Genomic DNA, 26704 nt, shown 5'->3' with positions numbered 1-26704 from the left:
AATAACAGTACTATACCTTAAAGCCCTGGTAGTGTAGTGGTTAAGAGCATCTTTCTCCTGTGGAGCAGCTGGTGGGTTCAAACCACTGACCTTTTGGTTAGCAGCCAAGCACTTAACCACTGAGTCATCAGGGCTCCTTGGAGCAGAGTAAGTGAGGGGTAAAAATTTAAAAGATGAGTTGTGGAGGGGAAGAAACAGTGTTGGGCTCCAAGTCCTGGTTAAAGACTTCAGATTTTAAACTAGAGGATTTTGAGAAGCATGCCATGGTCTGACAGAAGAAGTAACTGCAAGATTCTTAATAAAGAACAATTCAATTTAAAACAGTAAACAGATGGGTTAAAATGCAGACCTGGTGTTAAGGACTGAACTGTGTCCCCCAAAAATATGTATAGTAAATCCTAACCTCTATACCTGTTCTGTCTTACAGGGTCGCTATGAGTTGGAATCAACTCGATGGCACTGGGTTTGATACCTGTGGTTATAATCCCATTTGGGAATGGGATGTCTTTGTTCTGTTAATGAGGCAGGATTAGTGTTTTTAGTCACTCTCTTTTGAGATATAAAAGAGATTAAAACAAGCAAGCCAGCAAGCAGAGAAGGTGAAAGAGAGATGCCAAGCCACACAAAGATCGCCCAGGAGGAGAAACTCAAAAAGACAAGACCTTCCTTCAGAGCCAACAGAGAGAGAAACCCTTCCCCTAGAGTCAGCACCCTGAATTCGGACTTCTGGCCTCCTAAACTGTGAGAAAATAACTTTGTTAAAGCAACCCAGTTATGGTATTTCTGTCATAGCCAGCACTAGATAACTAAGACACCTGGATATGTGTAATAATCTGAAGATAGACAGTATTATATTTCTTCCTGATCATCTGAGTAGATAGGGATTAGACTGGTATTGCAATAAGGCAAACTAAATATTTTGTATGGGGATACATGAAAAATATTAATGGTAATAATAATAATATGTAACATTTAATTGTTTATAATGTCCAGGCATTGTTTTAAGTATGAAATCATTACCATTATCTTGGTTTTATTAACAAGAAAACTGAAGACTAGAGATAAGTAACTTGCCAAAATTCATACGGTTAGTAAATACTGAAGGAGGGATTTTGAATTTAGGCAGTCCAATACCAGGATCTCAATGCTCTTCAAATATTACACCACAAATTTTGCTTTATAGCAGTCATTCAACTTCAAAATACTTTTCACCCAGTAGGAACAAGAGTCTACCCACCCCCTGTCCACCACCAAGATTTTATAACAAGTCCCGCCCGAACAAGTAGGGCTTTGCAATTTAAATCACTAGCAATTAAACATTCTTTTAAATGCTCCTGCAATTTTATATAGTTATTTTTTCTCACAATTAAAAACAAACAAAAAACTTGGACTTATCTTTTAAACAAGGGGAAGGCAAGTGTTTTCCAAAAAGATCAATTTGTATTAAAAGAAAAAAAAAATCACACAAAAAGAAGGAGTTTGAAAGTCAAAATCAAAACAATTTTAATTTTATTTTAAAACTTTAGTTTTTAATTTTAAAAGTGACTGCCTTTATTTCTAACTAAGCTAACCTGGTACCAGGTTATTAGAGAAGAAAACCACATTTTGGAGACTCCTTTTAAAGGATAATCTCTTAAGTAGTTATTTCAATTTTAATACAATAAAGAATTCTTAAATCCAAAATGTTTTTTCCTATTCAAGATATTTCTATCGAAGGTTTTTCGAAGCACTATATTTTATATGATATTTCTAAAGTTCATGGAGTGGAAGGGAAGAGGAAGTCTGGTTTGTGACTTTGAGAAGTTCAACCATACTCTGTGCAAACGGATTCAAACAAAATAATACATCGACAGTTAAGCTAATAAAGAAGGGACCTTTAGAATTCTAAAAATAGATTATGCTTTATGTGTATTTTAAGCTCCTAATTGGAAAATCACAAAATAACAGGTCCTTTGGGGTTACTTTACCAAAATCTGTATGTTTAGTTATTAAGCAGAGGTCAAACAACATATGCCACCACAGGTCTAATTTTAGAGTTGATTACAATTAAAGTAGTTTTAAACTCTTCCATTCCAAAAGATTGAATTAGACATCAGATTAAAATGTAGCATCGGAATTTTCTTTGCCCTGCTGGCTGTTAACCAAGGCTGTTAACCAAGGTAACAGACACAGCTTTATGCCTGTTAGTCCTGATGTAATTGTTAGAAGTATCCGCTTTCATTTTCAAAAAATGTCCCCATCTGGACAAAAAATTAGTTACCCTATCTCATTAAACGAACTACAAACAAAACAAAAAAACTGCTTATACAGTTTTAAAGCCTATATTTTCTTCTTATTAATACATGGAGAACTTTTTCACGTATCACTTCATCCTTTTAAATACAACTATTTTTTTACCCAATCCATTACCACTAGACACTCATATTGTTTCTAATTCTTTGTTAATATAGTATAATACTATAATAAATATCTATACAGATAAATCTGTGCTTATCTTAAGTTATTTCCCGATATTTAAATGTCCAGAGCAAAAGGTATGTATATTGCTAAGAAATCTGAAACATGACAGCACATTTCTCTCTAGAAAATTTGTGCCAGTTTACACTCCCAGCAGCAGTATATGAGAAGGGCTATTTCTAACACAGGAGTTTCTAATTCTTCTTAATCTTTACAAACATGACATGTGAAAGAAAAATTCTATCTTTTTGTTTTAATTTTTTTATGACTACTGAATATGAACCTTTAAAAATATTTTGGCCATTTGTTGTATATCTTCTGTTGTGAATTGCTTGTTTATATCCTTTGGTCATTTTGCTGATAGGACATTTCTCTTTTTCTTATAGATTTGTAAGAGTTTTATGAATACTAACCTTTTATTATTTATAAAAAAGTTTAACTTTAAATAAATAATAAATTGAAGAAAAATATGACACAGAATTGCCCCAACCTTTCATAATCCTTTATAATACTTTTTGTAGTTCTGATTGTACCTCAAGAAAACAGAACAAGGCTAACAAAGTCATGCAAATACGATGATCCTGAGGAAGCTTTTGGGAGGAATAGGGTGGAGTGAGGAGAACTGTACATGAGGAAAAAATGGGAGTAGAAACTGTAAAGAAATGCCAACATAAACATATATATACATAAAACGATGAAGATGATAGTAAGACACAAACACACTAACTACATACATATAAAAACAGAAATGAGGGGAAGTAATAGAGATGGGCTGGAAATCGATGGAGTCAGAAAGTGGCAGAGATATGGCTAAGTGAGATAACTGCTTTGGGACAAAAGAGAACCATCATATGATGACTAAGAAACTGAAGGAATTAAAAATATACATTCAGCAAAAGAACAAGAAGGAAGTGTGTTCATATATACAAGAAGTGACCTGAAATAAAAGAGAAAAAGAAAGGGTACTGATTTAAATTAATTATAAAGAAACTTGAGACACCGGAATAATCTTTAATTAAATGAGTGAACGACTTTGTAGCAGGAGAAAGGAGATGAAAAGAACTCTCTAATTTCTTTGCTCAACTACTAGCTGAAAGGTTAGCAGTTTGAACCCACCCAGAGGCACCTTGGAAGAAAGGCCTGGAGATCTTCTTCCGAAAAGTCACATCCTTAAAAACCCTATGGAGTGGTTCTACTCAGCACACATGAGTCATCGACTTGATGGCAACTAACACTGGAATTGACTCGACGGCAAATAACAAGATGCATGCTTCTTTCATATTGTAACATTTCTGAAATTTGAATCTATAGATACATTTTATATTGTCTTATCTTTCACCAAAATCTATTTATGAATTGATGGTGTCTTAGAGCAGAGGGGAAACCCTGGTGGTGTAGTGGTTAAGTGCCACAGCTGCTAACCAAAAGATTGGCAGTTCGAATCCACCAGGTGCTCCTTGGAAACTCTGTGGGGCACTTCTACTCTGTCCTATAGGGTTGCTATGAGTTGGAATCAACTAGAAGGCAATGTTTGGGTTTTTGTTGTTGTTGTTGTTTAGAGCAGAGGACCTGTAATATTTAAATATTAATGAATTTACAGTATTCTCTGCTAAATTATATACAAACTAAAAGTCAGTTCTATGTAGTTTCCTTTGAATTCAATGATGGCATTTTAGTCTCTTCACAAAACTGTTACTGTTCCTATCCAAATGTTGCTGTTAGGTCTATGGCTATGCTAATAGACATTAAGAAGCAAGTAAAGTAAACAGAGTAAAAAGCTGAAGATTTTGAGGAGAAATATATTCATAGCAGCAGATTAAGGGACACTGTACAAAGTTAGTAGTTTCAAAGTACATGGAATAATACAGAAAGGAAATGCTTACATTTTAGGGGTGATGGTAGAGAATGAAATGATGTATGAATCGTATCTACAAAGTTCTGACCCTGAATATCTTTATGGCTTACTCTATAATCATATCCTAATTATTAATCTTTTGAAGGGAAAATGACTATAGTAAGCAAAGGACACAGAACTATGAATAATATCCTCATTTTTCAGAGTATGGATTTGACTCACAATTATATGAGTTACTCAAGGTTATAAACAAGTCAGCAAGGCCTCTGACTACTTTGCTCTTTATTCTCCAGCATTATTACAATTAAATATTTACAGAATTGCATTACGTACCAAGCATAGTAGGATAAATATCCACGAGAGAAACCACATTTGATACTTGTAGGTTGGCCTTAATTCCTGGCCCCATCATCAAAAGCGGAACATGGGCACTGGCTTCATACATACTCATTTTATAGAACTGTTGATGTTCCATGGCCAACTCTCCATGGTCTGAGGTGAATATGACAATAGTTTTCTGAAGAAGATCGGACTGGCGAAGAGCCAAAATAATTTCACCTAGAACATAAAGATAAATCTGTGTTTAAATTAGCTTTTATTTCACAGTTTTTTTCCTATTACATTAAATTTACAACAACTTTACCTATAAAAGTTTATCAGAATTCTTCTTAGCATCTTTTAAAACATGAAGGGGAAAAAAATTGCAGGTATTAGGAATTATTCTTATATAAAATGCTTGCTTTCATTTTTTCCAAAAAATGCAAATTGGGAATCATATCTTGAATAATGAATGTATTCTTAGCATTCATGAATATGCATATCCACTTAATGTACAGATGTTTTCACACCTACCACGTTCCAGGTACTACTTTAGTTGCCAGTATACAGCCTAGATAAAGTGATCCAAACCAAACCTGTTGCTGTCAAGTTGATTCCAACTTACAGTGACCCTGTAGGACAGCGTAGAACCGCCCCATAGAGTTTCCAGGGCTATAATCTTTACAGAAGCTGACTGCCACATCTTTTTCCCGAGACGTGGCTGGTGGGTTCCAACTGCTGACCTTTTGGTTAGCAGCCAGGAGCTTAACCACTGCACCACCACCTTAGATAAACTGATACAAGCTAAGAAAATGGACAAAGATGACAAACTTTATGCAAATCATTTTCAACTATGGCTGGACACTAGAATCACCTGTAGAGTTTTTAAGAAAAAAAAAACTGATGTCTAGGATTCATTCTGTAGAATCAGACTTTTTGGAAAGAGAGCTGCTAATAGGAGACCCCTGGATCCCTTGGGACCCTTTCACATTCCCATGAGAGCCAGATGGGAAGAACAAACTGAATATTATCTACTGTTCTTCTGTAAGCTACATCAAGTTTCATGTGCCTGTTTCCCAGTGACAGACTAGGCTGAGGAAGGAGAAAATATAATACCTATGGAAAGAAACTCTTGCTCAAAGCTTCTTTATTTGAAGATCATGCTAGCTTGCTTTCTGTGTTTCTATCAGAGAACTGGGTGGCGGGGGGGGGGAGGGGAATCTTCCCCTTAATCCCTTGAATTAGCAAAGAAAGACAGGTCTGGAGATCATTGCTGTACATGTCTCACCTGATGCCAAGAATTAAGACTGATATCACCACAGGCCCACAGCTTCTGCTTAATAGGAGGTGGTAAGAGGGGCCAGACTCGTCTTCTTCCCTGCTACTCTGTCTCCAAGCAATCCACTAGACCATGCCCATGAAGTTGGCTGAAGGTTATGGAAATCCCACCTTTGAGGAAGGGCTGGAGGGAGTACAGATAGTATATAAATGTGATCCAGCATATTCTGGGATAGGGAATAAAAGAACAGTAAAATTTCTTAGACCAATCTGTATCTTCGTGTCCTGAAACTTCTCCTTCATTGTATTTAAGAGATTGAAAATAAGGCACAGTCCAGTGAGAAAAAACCAAACCAGTCAATTCTGACTCATAGCAACCCCATAGAAAGAGTAGAACTGCCCCATAAGGTTTCCAAGGACTAGCTGGTGGATTCGAACTGTGACCTTTAGGTTAGCAGCCCAAACCTTAAACACTGCTCCACCAGTGAGAAGAGTCATCCCTATTTGGGTAGTTCCTGAAATTTGGGTAAAGGAGTCTGCATTATTAAAAAGTCCCACAGGTGATTCTGAGGTCCAGCCAGAGTTGAGATCTGCTGCTCTATGCAGTTACTTAAAGAGTTCAGACCCTCATGATCTTTCAATGTGACAACTGCAATTGCTTCCTAATTATTCTTCTTGCTGCCACTCCTCTTTCCCTCCACAGGATCCCTTGTCCCACTTTGATGGCTATCTTTCTAAAACAGGGCTTTGAACCCAGTTGGTCTGGTACAAATCCCTGCTAATAATTTGCATTTCTAACAAGCTCCCAGGTGATGCTAAATGGTGGTTAGGGACCAATTCTGAGAACCACTAGTAAAGCAGTAGTTCTCAACATTTATTATATATACAAATCACCCGGGGATCTTGTTAAAATGTAGATTCTGATTCAGTATATCTGGGGTTGAAATGCAAATTCTCAGCAGGGGTTCAAACCTGAATGAAAAGGTTCGAAGCCCTGTTCCAAAATTCATGATCATGTCACACCCCTACTTACGCCTTTTAAGCAGTTTCCCATTGTTGAAGTTCTTAGCAGGACACACAAAGCCCCTTTCACTTTCAGCCTCAGAACCTTCAGCTATCCCCTAGAACTTTACCTTTCAGCAATTCTAAGCTATTTTGAATTCCCTGCAAACACCATATTGGTTTAAATTTTCTTACCTCTACATACACTCTGCCTTCTGCATTGAATGCCCTTTCCCCCACCATCCACTTGGAAAATTCCTATTTTTCCTTTATTACCTATCTCCATTATTGCCTTGGTGAAGCATTCTCTGCTCCTTCAGGTAGAATGAATCACTGTCCCCCAGTATAACCTTATAGATTATATAATACTGTAGTTACATTATATTGTAATTCATGGTGTTCGTATTCATTCAATAATGTTTACTGTGTGCTCACTCTCTGCCAGGCACTATGTTAGGCACCTAGGATGCAAGGTTGAATAAGACTGAATGAAACTTGTATTCTTCAAGGGAGACAGATAGTAAACAAGTAAACAAACAAAATAATAAAACATATGATGTAAACAAGGCAATAAGGTACGGAGTAGGATGGCGGGGGTGATGTACTAATGTAAAGTGGCTGAGGAAGGCATCAAGTGCTGATGCCTGAGGAGATGATATTTGAGCTGAAAGCTAAAGTCTCTCCTTTACATGAGAATTAAGTCAGCCCTGTAAAAGCAAAGGGAAGGGAATTCCAGGCAGAGGGAACAGCAAATATAAAGGCTCTGAGATGAGAGAGGAACTTAATGTTTTTAATTAATGTGTGATTTATTAATATTCAGCATAGTACCACCCTGGCCCAACACAGTGCATGATAACTAGTAAACCAAAAAAAACCAAACCCACTGCCGTCGATTTCGACTCATAGCGACCCTGTAGGACAGTGTAGAACTGCCCCATAGAGTTTCCAAGGGGCGCCTGGCGGATTCGAACTGCCGACCTCTTGGTTAACAGCCGTAGGACTTAACCACTACGCCACCAGGGTTTCCATGATAACGAGCAGGACACACTGAACAGTAATACTATTTAGTGACCAACCCAGAGCTGATTTAAAAACAAAGATGCAATCTATTCCTTAAAGTTTGTAATCTCAAGTCAGCAAGCTGCTGCATTTTTTTCTCTGAAGAGACTTCAAGAGCGTTCTCTGTAATACCCTCCCCCCACTTCATCTTGACATATTATGTAGTATTTCATTGTGGGAGATAGGGATGAACGGATAGCTGTAAACTTTTGAAAGTGATTTCTACGATGAAAATGGGTGAACATTTATGAAAATATTGATGAAACAGAATTCAACACGTGTGTGTACTTATAGGAAACCCCGGTGGCATAGTGGTTAAGAATTATGGCTGTTAACCAAAAAGTTGGCAGTTCAAACCCACCAGGTGCTTCTTGGAAACTCTTATGGGGCAGTTCTACCCTGTCCTATAGGGTCACTATGAGTTGGAATTGACTTGACAGCAATGGGTTTGCTTTTTGGTGTACTTATAACTAAAGAAAATTTTATTTGCACTTAAGATTGAGTATTTACAGAGTTCTTAAGACATTTTAAATATATATTATATTGCTATATTATAAATAATTTGCCCATATGGCTTTTTGCTTTATACTTTTCTATTTTTCCCAATGAATACTTTTTAATAAACAGCCATTCACTTGTCCAATCCCAAGGTTTGCTCTGTAGAGAAGAGGGGCTACCCATACTTCACTAATACAATTATGTTCCATTTCAAAGTACAGCAAAATACATCTTATGGTCTTATGAAAATAACTTTTGTTATTGAGAGTGTCTCCACTTGGGTAGTGTCTCTCCACATCTGAAGTGGAAACTACCACAAGTGAACAGGCAAGATGCTCTCTTGATAATCACCACAGGGAGACAGGTTTAGTTTTGAGCCGACCCTGAGTCTGAATGATGGAAGAGAATTCAGTATGATTCTGGACCAGAATATACATGAGGGAACTGATTTCGGCGTTAGTTAAGCTTTGCTCTAAAGGGCTTAGGGAGAATGGATTTGTTTTACAGTTTTTATAAGCCTAGGAAAGGTCGCAAGATTCTACAGCTAAATGTTCTTATCTCCTAGAACCTAAGCTGCCTTACAGTTACCTGTCATGTGTGTGCCAGTGTTTGGTTGAATAGATTCCGGATTAAAGTTGGTAAAAAGTTTTGTTTCAAGCACACGGTAGCCTTCTACTACCCTTTCTTCACATATGAACAAATTTGGGCATTTGTTGATTTATGAATAATTCAGACAGAAAAGGCTTCTCATTCTACTATTAATAATGCAAGTTATCCAACTTTTATGTGTCAAGATTTTTATAATTCTAAGCCTGAAGTATCTAAGCAACTGTCCTGGGGAATTATTTGAGGATGTGCATACAAATCACCAACTAGCATGATGATATTACACTTTTTCTTCATGTAATTGCTTATTTTTTATACCACCTACCAAGCATGGCATCTGTCTCAGCACACATCGCGTAATAAAATGCTCTAATATTCTTAATTTCTTTTTTGGTAAACTTCCCAGTGCAGTTTTTTGTATAAGAAGAGTAATAATCTATAGGGTGCATTTCTGACAGAGGCGACCACTTTGGGATTTTGATAGCATTTTCAGATACCTAAAAAAGTAAAAGAAAAACTTAGTTAAACATGAGAAAAAACTTAGTGATGCCGCTGTGGTTGTTGGGTGCTGAGTCATAGCGCCTCACATGACAGAGTAAAACTGCCCCATAGAGTTTTCTTGGCTATAACCTTTACGGAAGCAGAACTCCTGGTCTTTGTCATGAGGAACAGCTGGGTGGGTTTAAACTGCTAACCTTTTGGATACCAGCCAAATATTTGTTTTGCTTTAGCAGGTAGTACTATTACTCTCCATCCCCCCAACAAGTAAGCATGTTGAACTGACAAAGTTTAATTACTTAAGATAGTAGAAGAGAATGGTTATGAATTATGTAAAGAAAATAGTAAAACAAATACATATTTTAGGAACAAACTGCTAGTATTTCCAGTAACAACGAAGGTATATATCAGTATCTGTATATATGGTAAAACAGTTGTGAAAATTATTTTGAAAATTATACATATTAATGAAAAACATGAGCTATATTAGATAGTACGCTAGTCCAGAAAAGTATCCATACCCTGTAAAATGGTTATGTGAACAATTCAAAACTCCAGAATGAACACGGACTTCTTTTTGTCAATAGTTCACTAGTAAATGATGCTAGTAGATAGTGAGATAGCCAGATGTTTGATAAAAACAAACACAACTTTTTAATGCATACAAATGCTTAGAGTTTTGGTAAAAACAATTAAGACCAGGCTTTTAAGTCATATATATCATTTAGTCATGTAAATTTCAAAAAATATCTACTTACTATTTACTTAAAATTTATTTAACTAATTTCATTCAGCTAGTACCACTGTTGTTAGGTGCTGTTGAGCTGGTTCTGACTCATAGGAACTCTGTGTACAACAGAATGAAACACTGCCCAGTCCTGTGCCATCCTCACAATTGTTGCTATGTTTCAGCTCATTGTTGCGGCCACTGTGTCAATCCATCTCATCGAGGGTCTTCCTCATTTTCACTGACACGCTACTTTGCCAAGCATGTCTTTCTTCAGGGACTGGTCCCTTCTGATAACATGTCCAAAGTACGTGAGATGAAGTCTCGCCATCCTTGCCTCTAAGGAGCGTTCTGACCGTACTTCTTGCAAGGAAGATTTGTTCATTCTTCTGGCAGTCCATGCATGGTATGTTCAATATTTTTCGCCAACACCATAATTCAAAGGCATTAGTTCTGCTTTGGTCTTCCTTATTCATTGTCGTCCAGCTTTTGCATGCATATGAGGTGACTGAAAATACCATGGCTTGGGTCAGGCACATTTAGTCCTCAAAGTGACATCTTTGCTTTGTAACACTTTATTCTTATTGGCTCTCCTTTGTAGGTGACTTTCTGTTTATCCCTAGCTGCTCTTATAATTCTCTATCTTTGGATTTGGCAAGCTTGATTATAATAAGTCTTGGTGACTTTCTTTTAATATCTACCTTATGGGGACTTGTTGAGCATCTTGGATAGATATCTTCTCATCTTTCACAATATCAGGGAAGTTTTCTGCCAACAAATCTTCAACAATTCTCTCTGTATTTTCTGTTATCCCTCCCTGTTCTGGTACTCTAATCACTCGTAGGTTATTTCTCTTGATAGAGTCCCACATGATTCTTAAGGTTTCTTCATTTTTTAAAATTCTTTTATCAGATTTTTCTTCAGATATATTAGCGTCAAGTGCTTTATCTTCAAGTTCAGAAATTCTGCCTTCCACTTGCTCAATTCTACTCCTCTTTCTACTGAGTTGTCTACTTCTGTAATTTTATTGTTAATCTTCTGAATTTCTGATTGCTGTCTATAGATTTTTTCCAGCTTATTAAATTTTTTATTATGTTCCTGAATAACCTTTTTAATTTCTTCAATTGCTTTATCTGTGTGTTCTGTGTATTGCCTCATTTCCTTCCTGATGTTTTGAAGGGTTCTGTATATTAATCTTTTGTATTCTGCCTCTGGTAATTCCAGGAATGCACTTTCATCTAGAAGATCCTTGATTCTTTGTTTTGAGAACTTGTTGAGGTGATCATGGTCTGTTTTTTTATGTGACTTAATATTGACTGTTGTCTCCAGGCTATAAGTTATTATATTATTTTATGTTTGCTTACTGTGTCGTAGCTTCTTGCTTTGTTATGTTTTGATATGCCCAAATGGGTTGCTTGAGTGAGCTAGCTTATTTTCACCTTTAGAGCTCTGACATCCTGTCCTGAAATGGCTAGAGCTGTTATCAGGTATATCAGTCTAGGAGTCCATTCACTTTTCTTGTATGAATTCAGCTCAGGTGTACAGGTAGCTGATGATCAAGTATGTGGTACAGACTCTGTCCTACAGTCTTAGAGGGGTAGGGGTGATTGGTGTAGGTACCAGTATCTGTTTGCAACAGAGGGTGACACTCTGAACAAGGCAGGGGGCTGAGACTCATCCCCCATGTGTCTCTGAGGAAAGCATGTCCCTGATCCCTACAGCGTACAGGTGGGTGAGTTCTGCAGAGGGACCACGGGCACCCAAAGTTTTTGGTTGTAAGGACTGGGAGGTACCAGTTATCCTTGGACACCTGTCGCGGGTGGCTGGGTGACCTGAGTGGAGCTACCAGTCCTTAGGTCCCTGATGTGGGTAAGCGAGGACGCTGTTTAATGGCCAAAGAAATGTCAACCATCAAACACCCACCTCTCCACTACACAGCTGAAATGGTTGGAGTCTGCCAACAAGGGCCTAGTCTCCTGAAATAGGCCAACACAGGTCCATGCAGAGGGGAGAGGTATTCAAAGTCCATGGACCGTTTACGCCTGGACAGAAGCCGCTTCTGTCCTGAGCTCCCCTGGTTAGCGGAGCTGGAAAACTATCTTTTCCCCCAATTGCAAGTTTATTCCTTCTCCAAGGCCAGGAGGATGGCTTTAGGTGCTCAAAAGGGCCTATCTCAGACCCAGGGAATTCAGCTGCTGAAGCTGGCCTGGGGGGTGGGGGAGGGCACGGTAAAATATATGCAAGTACTTAGCTTTTGCTGAGAGCTCCATTCTTCTCTGGTTCTGGAAGTGTGAGTAGGCTGTGTGGCTGGCTGCTTCTCCCTGAGGAAACTGCAGCCAAATGCTAGTACCAGCCCGCCGCCACTCCCGGGAATGGTGCCTGAGGGCTCCCTGCGATTCAGGTCTGGTGACTCCTCTCTGCTTCTGAACCGTCTCTTCCTCCCCCTGCCCCTCAGTTTGTTTTCTAAGCTTGCCTTTGATGCTCAGGGCTCTTAGCTTGTCATAAATATACTCGTTTCACTTATTTTTTCAGGCTCGCCGGAAGTGTCTGTCTATTCCGCCATCTTGGCTCCGCCTCACTCTGTAATACTTTAAAAAGGTCTTTTGTAGCAGATTTGCCCAATGCAATACATCGTTTGATTTCTTGACTGCTGCTTCCATGGGTATTGATTGTGGATCCAAGTACAATGAAATCCTTGACAACGTCAGTCTTTCCTCTGTTTATTATGATGTTGTTTACTGGTCCAGTTGTGAGGATTTTTGTTTTCTTTATGTTGAGGTGTAATCCATACTGAAGGCTGTAGTCTTCAATCTTCATCAGTAAGTGCTTCAAGTCCTCTTCACTTTCATCAAACAAGGTTGTGTAATCTGCATAATGATAATGCAGGTTGTTAATGAGTCTTCCTCCAATCCTGATGCCCTGTTCTTCATACAGTACAGCTTCTTGGATTATTTGTTCAGCATACAGATTGAATAGGTATGATGAAAGGATACAATCCTGACACACACCTTCCCTGATTTTAAACCACATAGTATCGGCACTGGTTTTTTTCTGGGTAGTATCCCCTTGTTCTGTTTGAATGACTGCCTCTTAATCTACGTACAGGTTCCTCATGAGTACAATTAAGTGTTCCAGAATTCCCATTCTTCCAAATGTCCATAATTTGTTATGATCCACACAGTCAAATGCCTTTGCATAATCAATAAAACACAGATAAACATCTTTATGGTACTCTCTGCTTTCAGCCAAGATCCAACTGACATCAGCAATGATATCCCTCATTCCATGTCCGCTTCTGAATCCAACTTGAATTTCTGGCAGTTCCCTGTCAATGAACTGCTTCAACTGTTTTTGAATTATATTCAGCAAAATTTTACTTGTGGTGATATTAGTGATGTTGTTTGATAGTTTCTGCATTCTGTTGGATCACCTTTCTTTGGAATGGGCACCAATATGAATCTCTTCTAGTCAGCTGGCCAGGTAGCTGTCTTCCAAATTTCTTGGTATAGATGAGTGAGCGCTTCCAACGTTGAATCCATGTGTTTAAACATCTTAACTGGTATTCCGTCCATTCCTGGAGGCTTGGTTTTCTCTAATGCCTTCAGTGCAGCTTGGACTTATTCCTTGAATATCATCAATTACTGATCATATGCTACCTCCTAAAATGGTACTCCTAACTAGTACTAACTCCTGACAAATGTTTTAAGATGGAGCTACCCAGGACTTTTTTTTTTACTATCAGCAGCAGTACTTATCTCCAAAACTTTTTCATCCCCCCAAACAGAAACTCTGTACATATTAAGCGATAACTTCCCATTCTCATCTCCTCTCCAGTCCTTGGTGCCTACCCATCTACTTACTTTTGTCTTTATGCTTTTGCCTAATCTAGACATTTCATATAAATTGGGTCATACAATATTTGTCTTTTTGTGTCTGGCTTGTTTCACTTAGCAAAATATTTTCAAGGTTCATCCGTGTCATAGCATGTATCAGAACTTCATCTACCCAGAACTTTAAAGACAACGTTAAGTATTTGAAATTCTGACATTATTTCCTTTAAAATAGGATGCCCTAAAAACGTTTTTGATTAGGGCTTTTAAAGCAACTTAAATTTAAGATGACACATTTCAAACATAGGCACTTCTCTCTTTGCATGGTTCAGATATGCACAGATTTCAGTTACCATGGTTTAGTTAAATAATACCAGTCTGCCAACAACACAGTTAAAATTTCAGTTACAAAGGTATACTAACTGTGAGTCACTGCATAAAAGTATAAACTTTACTGCTGGCTTTTCTGTTTTTAAGTCACTATGAAAATAACAGAAGTGCATCAGTCAATGACCAATCACACCATTTTTTTTTTTTCAGTCTATCAGTAATTGCCACTGTGCATTTGTTATTCAGTTCACACACAGAGAGCAAAGTGTGTAGTTGTGTCACCTGTCTCCCAGTGATAAACTCACATGACATTTTACAAAAACCAAAAGGGGGAATTGGCTGACAAAGGTAAGAGAGAATTGGTCAAAAAAGAAACAAAGTGATAATGCTGGAAGTGAAATTAGAATCAAAAGTGAATGGAGTCATAGAGGAGACAAATGACCTTAGGAATGCAGACACTGCTACCATTTGAGAGACTCTTCACACGGGGCTAGAAGAACTCAGTGAAGGCAAACTTATGAATATAAATAAGGAAAGTCGTTGCGATGCAAAGAATGAAGATGTCTCAGAGGAAGTGACACCAGCAAAAAACTTTACATTAAAGGAACTGTTGTGGAGATACATCATCACATTGAAAGAGCAAGAGATAAAATGTTGACAGTGCTCCAAACTTAGAAAGGATTATGACAATTCACCAAGGTGGAGAAAAGATGGCTGCTTTGTGTCATAAGTTACAGGGTGAGAAAAAGGCAGGCACTGTTCAAACTACTTGTGATAATAAGTTTTCTTTTTTTTTTCTTACAAAAAATCATGTATTTTAATTCTCGAATGCTTTCAAATATAGTGCACTAAATAAATACTAGTTTTACTATTTTTTCCATTTCCCCATATATTTATAACATGACAAATGTTTTTAAAGGTTATATAATAACAGTCATTTCTCTCATTGATTATTAAGATCTCATTGTATGGTTTTGGCTTACATGTTATTTTTACAGTCCTGTATTACCAAGCAAAGCAAGGATACCTATACCCCTATAAATATACCATATAAAAAGTTATTCAATCCTGATGTAGGTTTCTGAATCTTAATACTTACTCAGTATCTGTAAAATTGACCCTTTAGTTTTTATGAACCAGTTATTAGTCAAGTTTGATTTCATGAGAATATACAATTTTCAAAATTAAAAAAAAAGTGGTAACAAAAGAAACAATGAGCAAATACTATTAACCTACAAATAAAATGTTAACTTCTGCGTTTGAGCACACATAGTACACTTACTTTTTCAAGCCAGTAAAGAGATGTGTGAAAAGTTGAAGATCCAAAATTTTCTCCTGAAGATGGTGAAGGGTAAGGGTGTGGTAAATTTAATCCCAAGTAAAGAACAAATGGTTGAGTATAGTTAATGGCTTCCTTTCTTAACCAGTTTACTGCTTTGTCTGTATTTGTCCAGTCCCTTTCCATCACTCTTACTTTAGTCTTATTAGGAATAAGATTAACCATAGGCCTGCCTTCTTGTCTGAGTAAGAAAGCAACATCTCTTGTCCATGCTTCCACACGGTTGCTGCAGGGAAAAAAGACAGGTGCATTGTAAGGTATTAAAACACTTTTAAACTGACTAATTATACACATAGGAAAACAATATGGAAAGACAATTTTTAGACTCAGTCATGTAAATGTTCAGAATAAAATTATACTAGATCTCAATAGGAAACCCTGGTGGCATAGTGGTTAAGTGTTACAGCTGCTACCCAAAGGGTTGGCAGTTTGAATTCACCAGATACTCCTTGGAAACTCTATAGGGCGGTTCTACTCTGACCTATGGGGTTGCTATGAGTTGGAATTGACTTGACATCAACGGGTTTGGTTTAATTTTTAGATCTCAATGAGAAAGTTATTCCAAAACCAAACTCGTTGCTGTCGAGGGGATTCTGACTCATAGCAACCCTGAATAACAGAGTAGAATTGCCCCTTAGAGTTTCTAAGGAGTGGCTGGTGGATTGGAAGTGCTGCCCTTTTGATTAAGCAGACAAGCTCTTAACCACTATACCGCCAGGACTCCAACAAAGTTAACGAGCATTGCGAATTCAAAAACCAGGAACAACAAGACTCAAACATTCACCTGGGTGTTCTTTAAAACTATGATAGATTACTTAGATTATTTTTTCTTATAACAAGATAGTAAAAAAAAAGTCTCAGGTTCCTACAATTTCTCATTATTCACTGAATTTTCTAGCATTTTGTCCTTTTTCAGAAGATAGTATTTCTAACCAAAGTGACTACAATTTCCTTTTATCGCTAAGTCTTGATATTTTTTAAATCTTACCTCTCATATGTACTTCATATGTTTCTGACGTCTCAATTTTAAATTATTTCCAGCTGTATCTTTTCTCATTCTAAAAACAGTTTTAACTCTGGTCAGAGCCATCTAAGCTAATAATGATACAAATTTTTTATACATTAAACGAGAGATACTTTCTTTACTAGCTGATATAAAAGCTGAATGATTCAATCAACTCAATTTCTCCAAATCTTTAGTCTATTTTATCTTACTACTTGACTTTTCAATCAGTGTCTAAGTATCTGTAAAAAAAAAAAAAAATTCTGTAGCTGGCATAATTGCTTAGGAACCAGTCCTGAACATTTTTAAAGAGCTTGTTTTTCTAAGTTTCGGTTGAGGTAAGTACCTCTGTAGCAGCCTATCAATTAAAAGAATTCAAAAAAAATTCAGATACCAATCCAAAAATAAAGACTGTTTTAAATTAAACATGATAATCACTTAAGAGGAAGTTAAATCCACACAAAATAATTAATGGCCTATAGATGAACTAAAACAAAATTTTTTTTTACCTGCCTTAGAAAGCAAGTAAAAAGATTTAAGCAGCCATAATAAAAATATCATTTGTTTATAACAGATATTTAATGTTTTGATAAAATTAACGAAAAATATAATTTCAGCAGAATTACATATTCTAACAGATGGAAACCCTAAAATAGCACATTTGATAAAAAGTATCACACTAGCAAAACAACATGCCATTAGTTTCTCAGTGTTTTGCTTGAATCACTGCTGAAATCTCACTCTGTGATCCACAGAGTTATCACAGAGGAGTGGGATTTTAGGGGTTTATAAGACCAGGAGTATTTGTGGTGCAGTTCAAGGTTTTGAGATGAGAAGGAATAGGAACATTAAGATCCATACAAGCTGTTTAGGAACCAAAGAGCTTTCTTTTAGTGAAGGAATGTTAAACGGGAAAATATGGCTGAGATATTAAGTAATACAACTTAACAAGTGACCATCTTTGGATTACCTCAGGAGTTAACCCTCAGATGCAATCAAGAGTGAGTCTTGTTAGGTGCCATCGATTTGGCTCCAACTCACAGCAATCCCACACGCAACAGAATGAAACACTGCCTGCTCCTGCACCATCCTCACAATCATTGCTGGGTTTTTTCTTTTTTTTCCTTGAGGGACTCAGAGTAAAGGAGAGATTCCCAGGGAGTTACTAAGGGGGAAGAGTTTAATCCTCAACGCCACCTCTTCCTTGGCAAGGCCACTTCCATGGGCATTTCTCTGTAGACCAGGGGTTCAAAAAACAAAATGCGATCCCACCAATAAGAGACACCTTCTAGCCTAATTGTTGGTATGTCTGAGCCCATTGTTGCAGCCACTGTGTCAATCCATCTCATTGAGCGTCTTCCTCTTTTTCACTGACCCTCTACCTTACCACGCATGATGTCCTTCTCCAGGGATTGTTCCCTCCTGATAACATGTCCAAAGTAGGTGAGATGAAGTGTCGCCATCCTTGCATCTAAGGAGCATTCTGGCTGTACTTCTTCCAAGACAGATTTGTTTGTTCTTCTGGCAGTCCATGGCATATTCAATATTCTTCGCCAACACCACAATTCAAAGGTGTCAGTTCTTCGGTCTTCCATATGCGATGTCCAGCTTTCCCATGCATGTGTGGCAATTAAAAATGGCTTGAGTAAGGTATACCTTAGTTCTCAAAGTGTCATCTTTTCTTCGTAACACTTTAAAGAGTTCTTTTGCAACAGGTTTTCCCAATGCAATATGTAGTTTGATTTCTTGACTGCTGCTTCCTTGGGTGTTGATTGTTCATCCAAGTAAAATGAAAAAAACTTCAATCTTTTCTCTGCTTATTACAATGCTCCTTATTTGTCCAGTTGTGAGGAGTTTTGTTTTCTTTATGTTGAGGTGTAATCTATACTAAAGGCTGTACTCTTTGATCGTCATCAGTAAGAGTCTAGAATGTCTGAAGGATAGATGTTGCAGCCTTGAAGGATGGCTGTATTGAACCTAGCTTCCTGTATCTCTTGCCACAGTAACGGAAAAGGATGATTTAATTTAGCTTTTCTGGTAGAATACTTATGCTCCCCTTCCCTAATATTATTTTTTACTCTGTGATCCTGAGATTCTTTTAACCCAGGTCCCAAGGCTCAAATCAAGTAATTTTGGCGTAGTCTTATCATAATGGCTAGGTTTCAAACTTAGCTTTATTTTTACTCTCTTAGTAAATAATATGTGACTTACTCTCCCATTTCAGTGGCACATTCTTTTGTCTATTCATGAGTATCTGTGCCTTTATCATGATTCCTGTAACTTCTGGTACTCAAGTACAGTTACAACAAATATTTCAGCATTGCTATGGCAGCAGGGATGAGATTACCATTGAAGGTAAAAGATTCCTCTTTCACATATTTTACTTTTTCCTCTTTTCTGGCTATTCCAAGGATCTTGAGAAAGCCAGCTAATTAAGAGGGTAATTCTTGGATTAGCTTGGAGCCCTGGTGGTGCAGTGGTTAAGAGCTATGGCTGCTAACCAAAAGGTTGGCAGTTCGAATCCACCAGTCACTCTTTGGAAACCCTGTGGGGCGGTTCTACCGTCGTATAGGGTTGCTATGAGTCAGAATCAACTCGATGGCAACGGGTTTGGTTTTTTTTTTGAACTTGGATCAGTTAGTTGACCTATGGTTAAGCACTGTGCCTAAATACAACAATTGAATTCTTTGCAACATAAATAAGTGAAAAAGACAAAAGTGTAATGTATTTGGCAGATGAATATAGTATTTTAAAACCACTTAGCACCTTTTAATTATCCAATGAGCATTAAGTAATGATTATAATCAGCGACTTTCTAAGGAGCCTTGGTGGGGCAGTGGTTAAAGTGCTTATCTGCTAACCAAAAGGTTGACGGTTTAAATCCACCACCTGCTCCGCAGAAGAAAGATGTGGCAGTCTGCTTTCATAAAGATTTACAGTCTTGGAAACCCCATGGGGCAGTTCTACTCAGTCCTATAGGGCCGCTATGAGTCGGAATCGACTTCGCTGGCAGTGGGTTTGGTGGGCTGACTCTCTGTTCCACTCCCACTGCTCCCTGGTTCAGCCCAATCCTACTGGACCACTGTTAAGCAGAGACTAGCAGTAGATGCAGTACAAACCGTGGGCTGCGATGAGCTGTAATTAGTCTGGAGAGGACCTTTTCCCAGTCCAAGCTTCCTTTCAGTCAGTGGCTCAATGAGTAAAACAGGAGAAGAGAATGTGAATATGCTACCTCATAATCTATTATAATTACAATAAAAGAATGATACGCTTCTAAAATTATAATTTTTCCTACTAGACAACCAATTTCTCCAATCCTTTCTTCCAAAGGTGATTATGGTCTCTCAACCAGGCCAAACAGTTGTACCTGGAAACAATATCTTTTGATCATGTGCTAAGATCTACTTCTTTGTCTCATTGTTTTAAGTGTTGTCTCCCTGCCTCTCTACCCCACCTCTCTACCCCACCATTAACTGCTATAGTCTCCTCCAAATATAAGCTCTTCAGAGCCCTGGTGGTATAGTGGTTAAGAACTCAGCTGCTAACCAAAAGACCAGCAGTTCTACCAGCTGCTGCTTGGAAACCCTATGGGGCAGTTCTACTCTGTCATATAGGGTTGCTATGAGTCAGAACCTACTCGACGGGCACCTAACAGCAACAACAACAACAATTACTTAGCCAATAGGGGTATTTTAAACACATTTCCTTGTTTCCCATTCCATTCCTATGCACTCTGTCTAGAATATAAAGAGTATGGTTTCAGTCGGGATAATTAAAAAGGGTTTGTATTAATGAGTAGGAACCAAAACACCTGGCTGCATACTTTATTATTTATTCATTGGCTCTTATTATAAATTTACTGTTACTTGCAACAGACATAAACATACACTGTGTGGTTTTCTATATGTTGGCATTTCTCAAAGTGTGGTCCAGGAGGTCCTTGAGATGCTTTCATGGGGTCTGCAAAGTTGGAACTATTTTTATAATAATATCAGGATGTTATTTGCCTTTTTCACTCTCATTCTCTCATGAGTATACAGTGGAGAAGACCCCTCTAATTTATCCTCAGGTGGCACTCAGGTGTGGAAGATACCCATCTCTAAGGAGATTGTTCTCTATAAACATAAGACAGAGGGGTTTCCATGTGTCATTCTGTCAGTCTACACTAAGTGTGCCATTCTAGAGTGATGCAATGTCTACTTCAACTTTCTGTACAAATAGAATCGGGGCTTCTCCTCAAATCCCAAACCCGCTGCTGTTGAGTTGATTCCATCTCAGAGTGACCCTACAGGACAGAGCAGAACTGCTGCCTAGGGTTTCCAGGGAGCAGCTGGTGGTTTGAAAATGCTGACCTTTTGGTTAGCAGACAAGCTCTTAAACACTGTGCCACCAGGGTTCCTTCTTCTCAAAGGGACAAAACTGACAACCACATATTCCCAATAAAGGTTCTCACAATTGGTTACACCTTGCCCTATTTCCACTTCAGGTCCAAGTCTTTATGTCCTTGCTACTCCAGCTGTAGTCTGTGGGCCAGCAGCATGAGCATCACCTGAGAGCCTGTTAGAAATGTAGACAATCAGGACCCATCCCAGACCTACTGAATCAGAAAGTGCATTTTATGAGATGCTCAGGTGATATGCATGCATATTAAAGTTTGAGAAGCACTACTTCACATAACAGTGTACGCTTTCCTCAATTTTCAGGCAGGATAATCAAAACAGAGTAATTCATAGTAGACCAGGAATAAAAGAATTATTGTACCTTGTTTTGATTATAGAAAACAAAGCAATAGCCAAACACACTACCCAACAATCAGCTGTTTGATTAGTTCTTTTGAGCAACAACGAAAAACTCTTCACTAATATAAATGGAAAATAAAACTACTTAACATACTACCAACTAATTATTGCAGAAATTTACATACATGCCATTGCTGTGTGGGTTTTCTGTGCCAGTGTGCAAATTACCCACTGCTATAATACTGGATACAGTCAGTTCACAAGCAGCACAGGATTAATTTACAAAGTAACACATCTGGAAAAATAAGAGGTATTAAAATTGATGATGACTACATGATAGTTTTCTTTCAAGATGAATTATGAGCCTAGACTTAAACCTTCAGCTTCCTAACATCCTAGTAAGAATAACTACCTCAGACTTTTTGAGAGCTCTGTGTTGCTCACACATGCACATGTGCACACATCATCGTTATGACTGAAGGACCAGACCCGCTAGTGTTTCTCAGGTAAGTCTCCTGCACAGAAAAATTACAATTCTGAATAATGTCCTTGCAAATTTCTCCATTAGTCTAACAAATTCTGTAAGAAAAAAAGAGTTTGTACTCATTCCCATTGAGTGTTTTCCTTTCAAAGTTGTGAGAAACACACATCCATTTTTTAGAGGACTTACAAGCCTGTCATTTATTTTCTTTATATACGATCAGTCACAAAAATCTGTTTTACTTGACAATCACACCAGCCCTGGCAAATTCAGGTTAGAACATCACTGTGCAACATGTATTACTTAGATTCTCAATCTACGCATGTTTCTCCATTTATTAATTTTTTTTTACTGGTGAAATTAGAGTAGCTGATGCTTCTTAATCTTTCTTTACTCATGGATCTCTTTGTAAATATGATGAAAGTCATGAGTTTTCTCCACTAAATTTTGTATTTTAAACAAAAGTTTTGTTTGCGTTGTGTGGGGGGTACTCAGGGATTTCACGAACTTCAGGCTGTGAACTCCCACTTAACCATTTTTTAGTCTGCTGGCAAATTCATCGCTGTGGGGGACACCAATGTTTAAAACTTTGAATTCCCAGGTGACAATGGCTGCAGCTCTTTACAGAGCAGACATTTGCTGCAGTTTTGGCTTGCTTAAACAAAGACAGCCGTTTTGATTGAATTCAAATATTTATCGAATGTCTACCATGTTCAAGGCATTTTGCTAGGCAGGTGCTGATGTGACTTGCTTAGCTACTAACATGATACTATCACCTTGTATCCATTTGTATATAAAACTCTTCTACTACTAGACTTTTTAAAATAAAGGGCCAAATACTCCTTTACAGAAAAAGCAACTGCGATAAAACAGGCTGTGACGATACTTCTGATGGTTTACATCACATTCACTACTTTTACATCAAAAGACTTTTCTTATACTTTTAAAGCAATAAATCAACTTGAGAAGCTATAACATTTTTAATTTTAATAAGCTTTTGTTTCTCAATATAGAAAATACAACCTGGACAAAATACCATTGAAGCTGAAAGGAAAAAAAATGGATGGACTATCTCCCAGTAAATGTATAATTAATAGAATTTACCAAATAGTCACTGCACGAGACATGTCACCATGTCCATAGTTCTTGCTGAAACAATAACCTGTTGTTGTCAATTCTGACTCATAGACAACCATACTGTGTTGAATTTAACTCCCCCTAAAGATTTTTTTTTTTTTAAAGAAGCCCCGGCGATGTAGTAGTTAAGCATTTGGCTGCTAACTGAAAGGTCGCTGGTTTGAACCCACTAGCCACTATGTGGGAGAAAGACGTGGCGGTCTGCTTCTGTAAAGATTTACAGCCTCGGTAACACTATAGGGCAGTTCTACTCTGTCCTGTAGGGTTGCTATGAGTTGAAATCAAGTGGAAGGCAATGGGATGTGTCTATTCAGTTGATTGGCCAGATGTGGGAATCTGACCTAAGGACAGCCAATCCTTAACTTGATCAGAAATTATGAGGGAATATGAGTTGGGCCTATCATCCTAATTCACAGAATTTGAATTTGGAAAGAAAAAAATAATCAGGTAACTAGAAGTGAGAGTTAAAGCTGAAAGGATATTCAGAATACAGCTATAATCAGTTCACAATGAGATATAATTGTGGTTGTTAATTTACTTTTAAGATCACAAATACACCCAGGTACTTTTAGACATGTTAACATTCCTCATTAGAAATTTTACGAGTCCAGAAATTCTCATATATTCCTTATACAGTGTCTTATTTTTGAAAATTTGCATTCTTGTCACATATCAGAAAAAGTTACTGAATTTCAGATTCTTCAGGGCTAACTTCAGTGTAAAGTAGTCAATAAGCAGCCAAGAGGATAGATGGAAAAACTTCTTAGAAGAAAATTGAAACAATTAAAGGGATGGGATATTAAGTCAATCAAGAAATGACATGGCCTCAAAAAATTTTATCTAAAATAACCAATAGGACTTGATCACAGAGCAAAAAATATGTTTAAGGATGAAAAGAGTAGGACCGTTCCAAGATTATTATTGTTTCCTTTTTGGAGAAAGAGAACTACGGAGATTCTCATATCCAGTTTATCCACTGAAATAGGCACATGATTTCCTCTTAGCTGCCTCAGCCTGCTATTCAAGTACTTCTCAGGTACAGCACTCTCAGAACTGGTTCGTTCCACTTTGAACCCTTGCTGAGAATTTGCATTTCTAACAAGTTCCCAGGTGATGCTGATGCTGCTGGTTAGGGACCAGTTCTGAGAACCACTAGAAGAACAGTGGTTCTCAAAATTTATTATACATAAGGATCACCCGGGCATCTTGTTAAACTGTGGATTCTGATTCAGTATATCTAGGGTGGAAATGCAAATTCTCAATAGGTGTTCAAATTGAAGCCCTGCTCAGGTCATCTTTAAAGCTTATCTTTCATTGCTTCCTTACAGGGACTCTGGCTTAGCCAGTGTCCTCCAAAAGGTTTGTATTTTCTCACTTGGAAGCCTTCGTTTAGAAATTTATCCCCTTCTGTCCTCCACTTGAGCCTACTGATTTTCTACTTCTATAAACTATAGGAGTTCATCAAATCAAAGATGCTACACATCATAAGATGTACCTTTTTAATATACTACTAAGGAAAAAAGTCACCAATAAGACTAACACAATTCTTTTGCATCAATTGTAAGATGCACTGCAATTTCAGAGATGTTAAAAAATGTGAAAAAAATGTGCACCCTAGAACAGATGCAATATAATACCTTGCCACCTTTTCTCTCACCCCTTGAAAAAAAAAATCTGAACTTGATGGCCTCCTCTTTTAAACAGAACTTGCCATATTCTGCACTGTACTTCCTCTCTTAAACTGTAAATTCCTTAAACTCGGTTGCATCCAGTTAATTTTTCTTCCCATACAGTCTCTTCCTTTTAGAAAATGTTAATGTGAAATTGAACGGAAAAGTTAAATCTCCATATTGTTAGACAGCTTCAGGCTCTTCTTAAGTACTGAGATAAGCTTCCTCAAGCCCTCAAATGGCTAATGCTGGCAAAAATAGGAGATAAACTTCATTGTGGGCAGTTAAATTTAATACATTGAACTTTAATAATCACATGGGAAAAAATCTAAGGATTGTAATGAGGTTTCAGGCTCAGAACTATGACTTCTGTTTCAAGAAAACTGATGAGGCAGTTTTGGCAGACAGCTGTCTGATGACATCCCCAGGGCTGCTTCAGCCAAGAAGTTGCTTGTCATTACAAACGAGATTCTGGAATAACAAAACAAAACAGAAAACATGGCAAGCTCTTCCACTGTCATAGAAAATTATGCTGAATAATGCAAGCTTTTCTAGATGCTGAATTTCAATAAAGAAACGAGATGGGAGTTCTAAAAAATGACAAATGGATGTCTTTTTTCATTATAAGGCAAAGAATAAATACTTCAGTATGGAAAAAAGTGATCTAAAGGTACATGTGATCTCTGTTTACAATAGCAAAAAGCTGGAAACAACCAAGGTGCCCATCAATGGATGAACAGATAAATAAACTATGGTATATTTATACAATGGAATACTACGCATCGATAAAGAACAACAAAGAATCTGTGAAACATTTCATAACGTGGAGGAATCTGGAAGGCATTATGCTGAATGAAATTAGTTGCAAAAGGACAAATGCATGAGACCACTCTTATAAGAACTAAAGAAATAGTTTAAACAGAGAAGAAAATATTCTTTGATGGTTATGAGACGGGGGAGGGAGGGAGGGAGGAAGGAAGGGAGAGGGAGATTCACTACTTAGATAGTAGACAAGAACTAATTTAGGTGAAGGGAAGGACAACACACAATACAGGAGAGGTCAGCACAACTGGACTAAGCCAAAAGCAAAGATGTTTCCAGAATAAACCAAATGCTTTGAAGGCCAGCATAACAGAGGTGGGGGTTTGGGGACCATGGTTTCAGGGGACATCTAGGTCAATTGGCATAATAAAATCTATTAAGAGAAAAAAGGTACATGTGATCTAAGTTTATAAATAGTGGATATGGATGAGATGAACACAGACTTATTAGGCTGCAGAATTGAGAGAGGCTGAAAGAGGGCTGTTCTGAGATCTGCTGCTCTCTTCTTCATTGGTCTGGTTCTATTTAGAATACCTTTACTGCTGGACTAGAGGCCTGACGGGACAGAAGAGTGGCATCAGCAGCCCGTGATTTGCTTCCATTTGTTGTTTGCCAAAAGACTCAAACTTAAAGAGTTTTTCGCAAAGCAATTCTATCATTTTGGAAGTAAGCTTTCATTTTTCATTTGTTTTAGAGGATTTTCACTTCAGGAAAATGTTAGGTGCTGTAGAGTTGGCTCCAATTTATAGCAATCCTTTCTGTAACAGAAGAAAACATTGCCCGGTCCTGTGCCATCCTCACAATATTAGGTATGTTTCAACCACTATTCAGCCATCGTTGGAACCAGTGTGTCGATCCACCCCATCGGAAGTCTCCTCTTTTTTTTGCTGACCGACTTTACCAAGCGTGATGTCCTTCTTCAGAGACTGGTTCCTCCTGATAACATGTCCAAAGTTAAGTGAGACAAAGTCTCACCATCCTTGCTTCTATGGAGCACTCTGGCTGTCCTTCTTCCAAAACAGATTTGTTCATTCTTCTGGCAGTTTATGGTACAT

The 26704-nt window shown here is 37.7% G+C and overlaps 1 protein-coding gene across 2 annotated transcripts in view; it reads right to left on the bottom strand.

Annotated features, from left to right (window-relative positions):
- The window catches only part of ARSK (arylsulfatase family member K), a 52830-nt gene that overhangs the window by 6202 nt on the left and 19924 nt on the right, over positions 1–26704 (bottom strand). For both annotated transcript variants that reach the window (XM_003404720.4, XM_064274216.1), the window contains 3 exons: positions 15741–16023; positions 9399–9570; positions 4646–4870 (listed from right to left, as the gene is read on the bottom strand). In XM_003404720.4, the coding sequence (XP_003404768.1) occupies positions 4646–4870; positions 9399–9570; positions 15741–16023 (680 nt within the window). The remainder of the gene's footprint in view (positions 1–4645; positions 4871–9398; positions 9571–15740; positions 16024–26704) is intronic.

This window comes from Loxodonta africana, chromosome 2, assembly GCF_030014295.1.
Source record: "Loxodonta africana isolate mLoxAfr1 chromosome 2, mLoxAfr1.hap2, whole genome shotgun sequence".
Lineage (NCBI taxonomy): Eukaryota > Metazoa > Chordata > Mammalia > Proboscidea > Elephantidae > Loxodonta > Loxodonta africana.
Note: the sequence above shows the minus strand (reverse complement) of the source record. Positions and strands in the feature narration are given on the sequence as shown.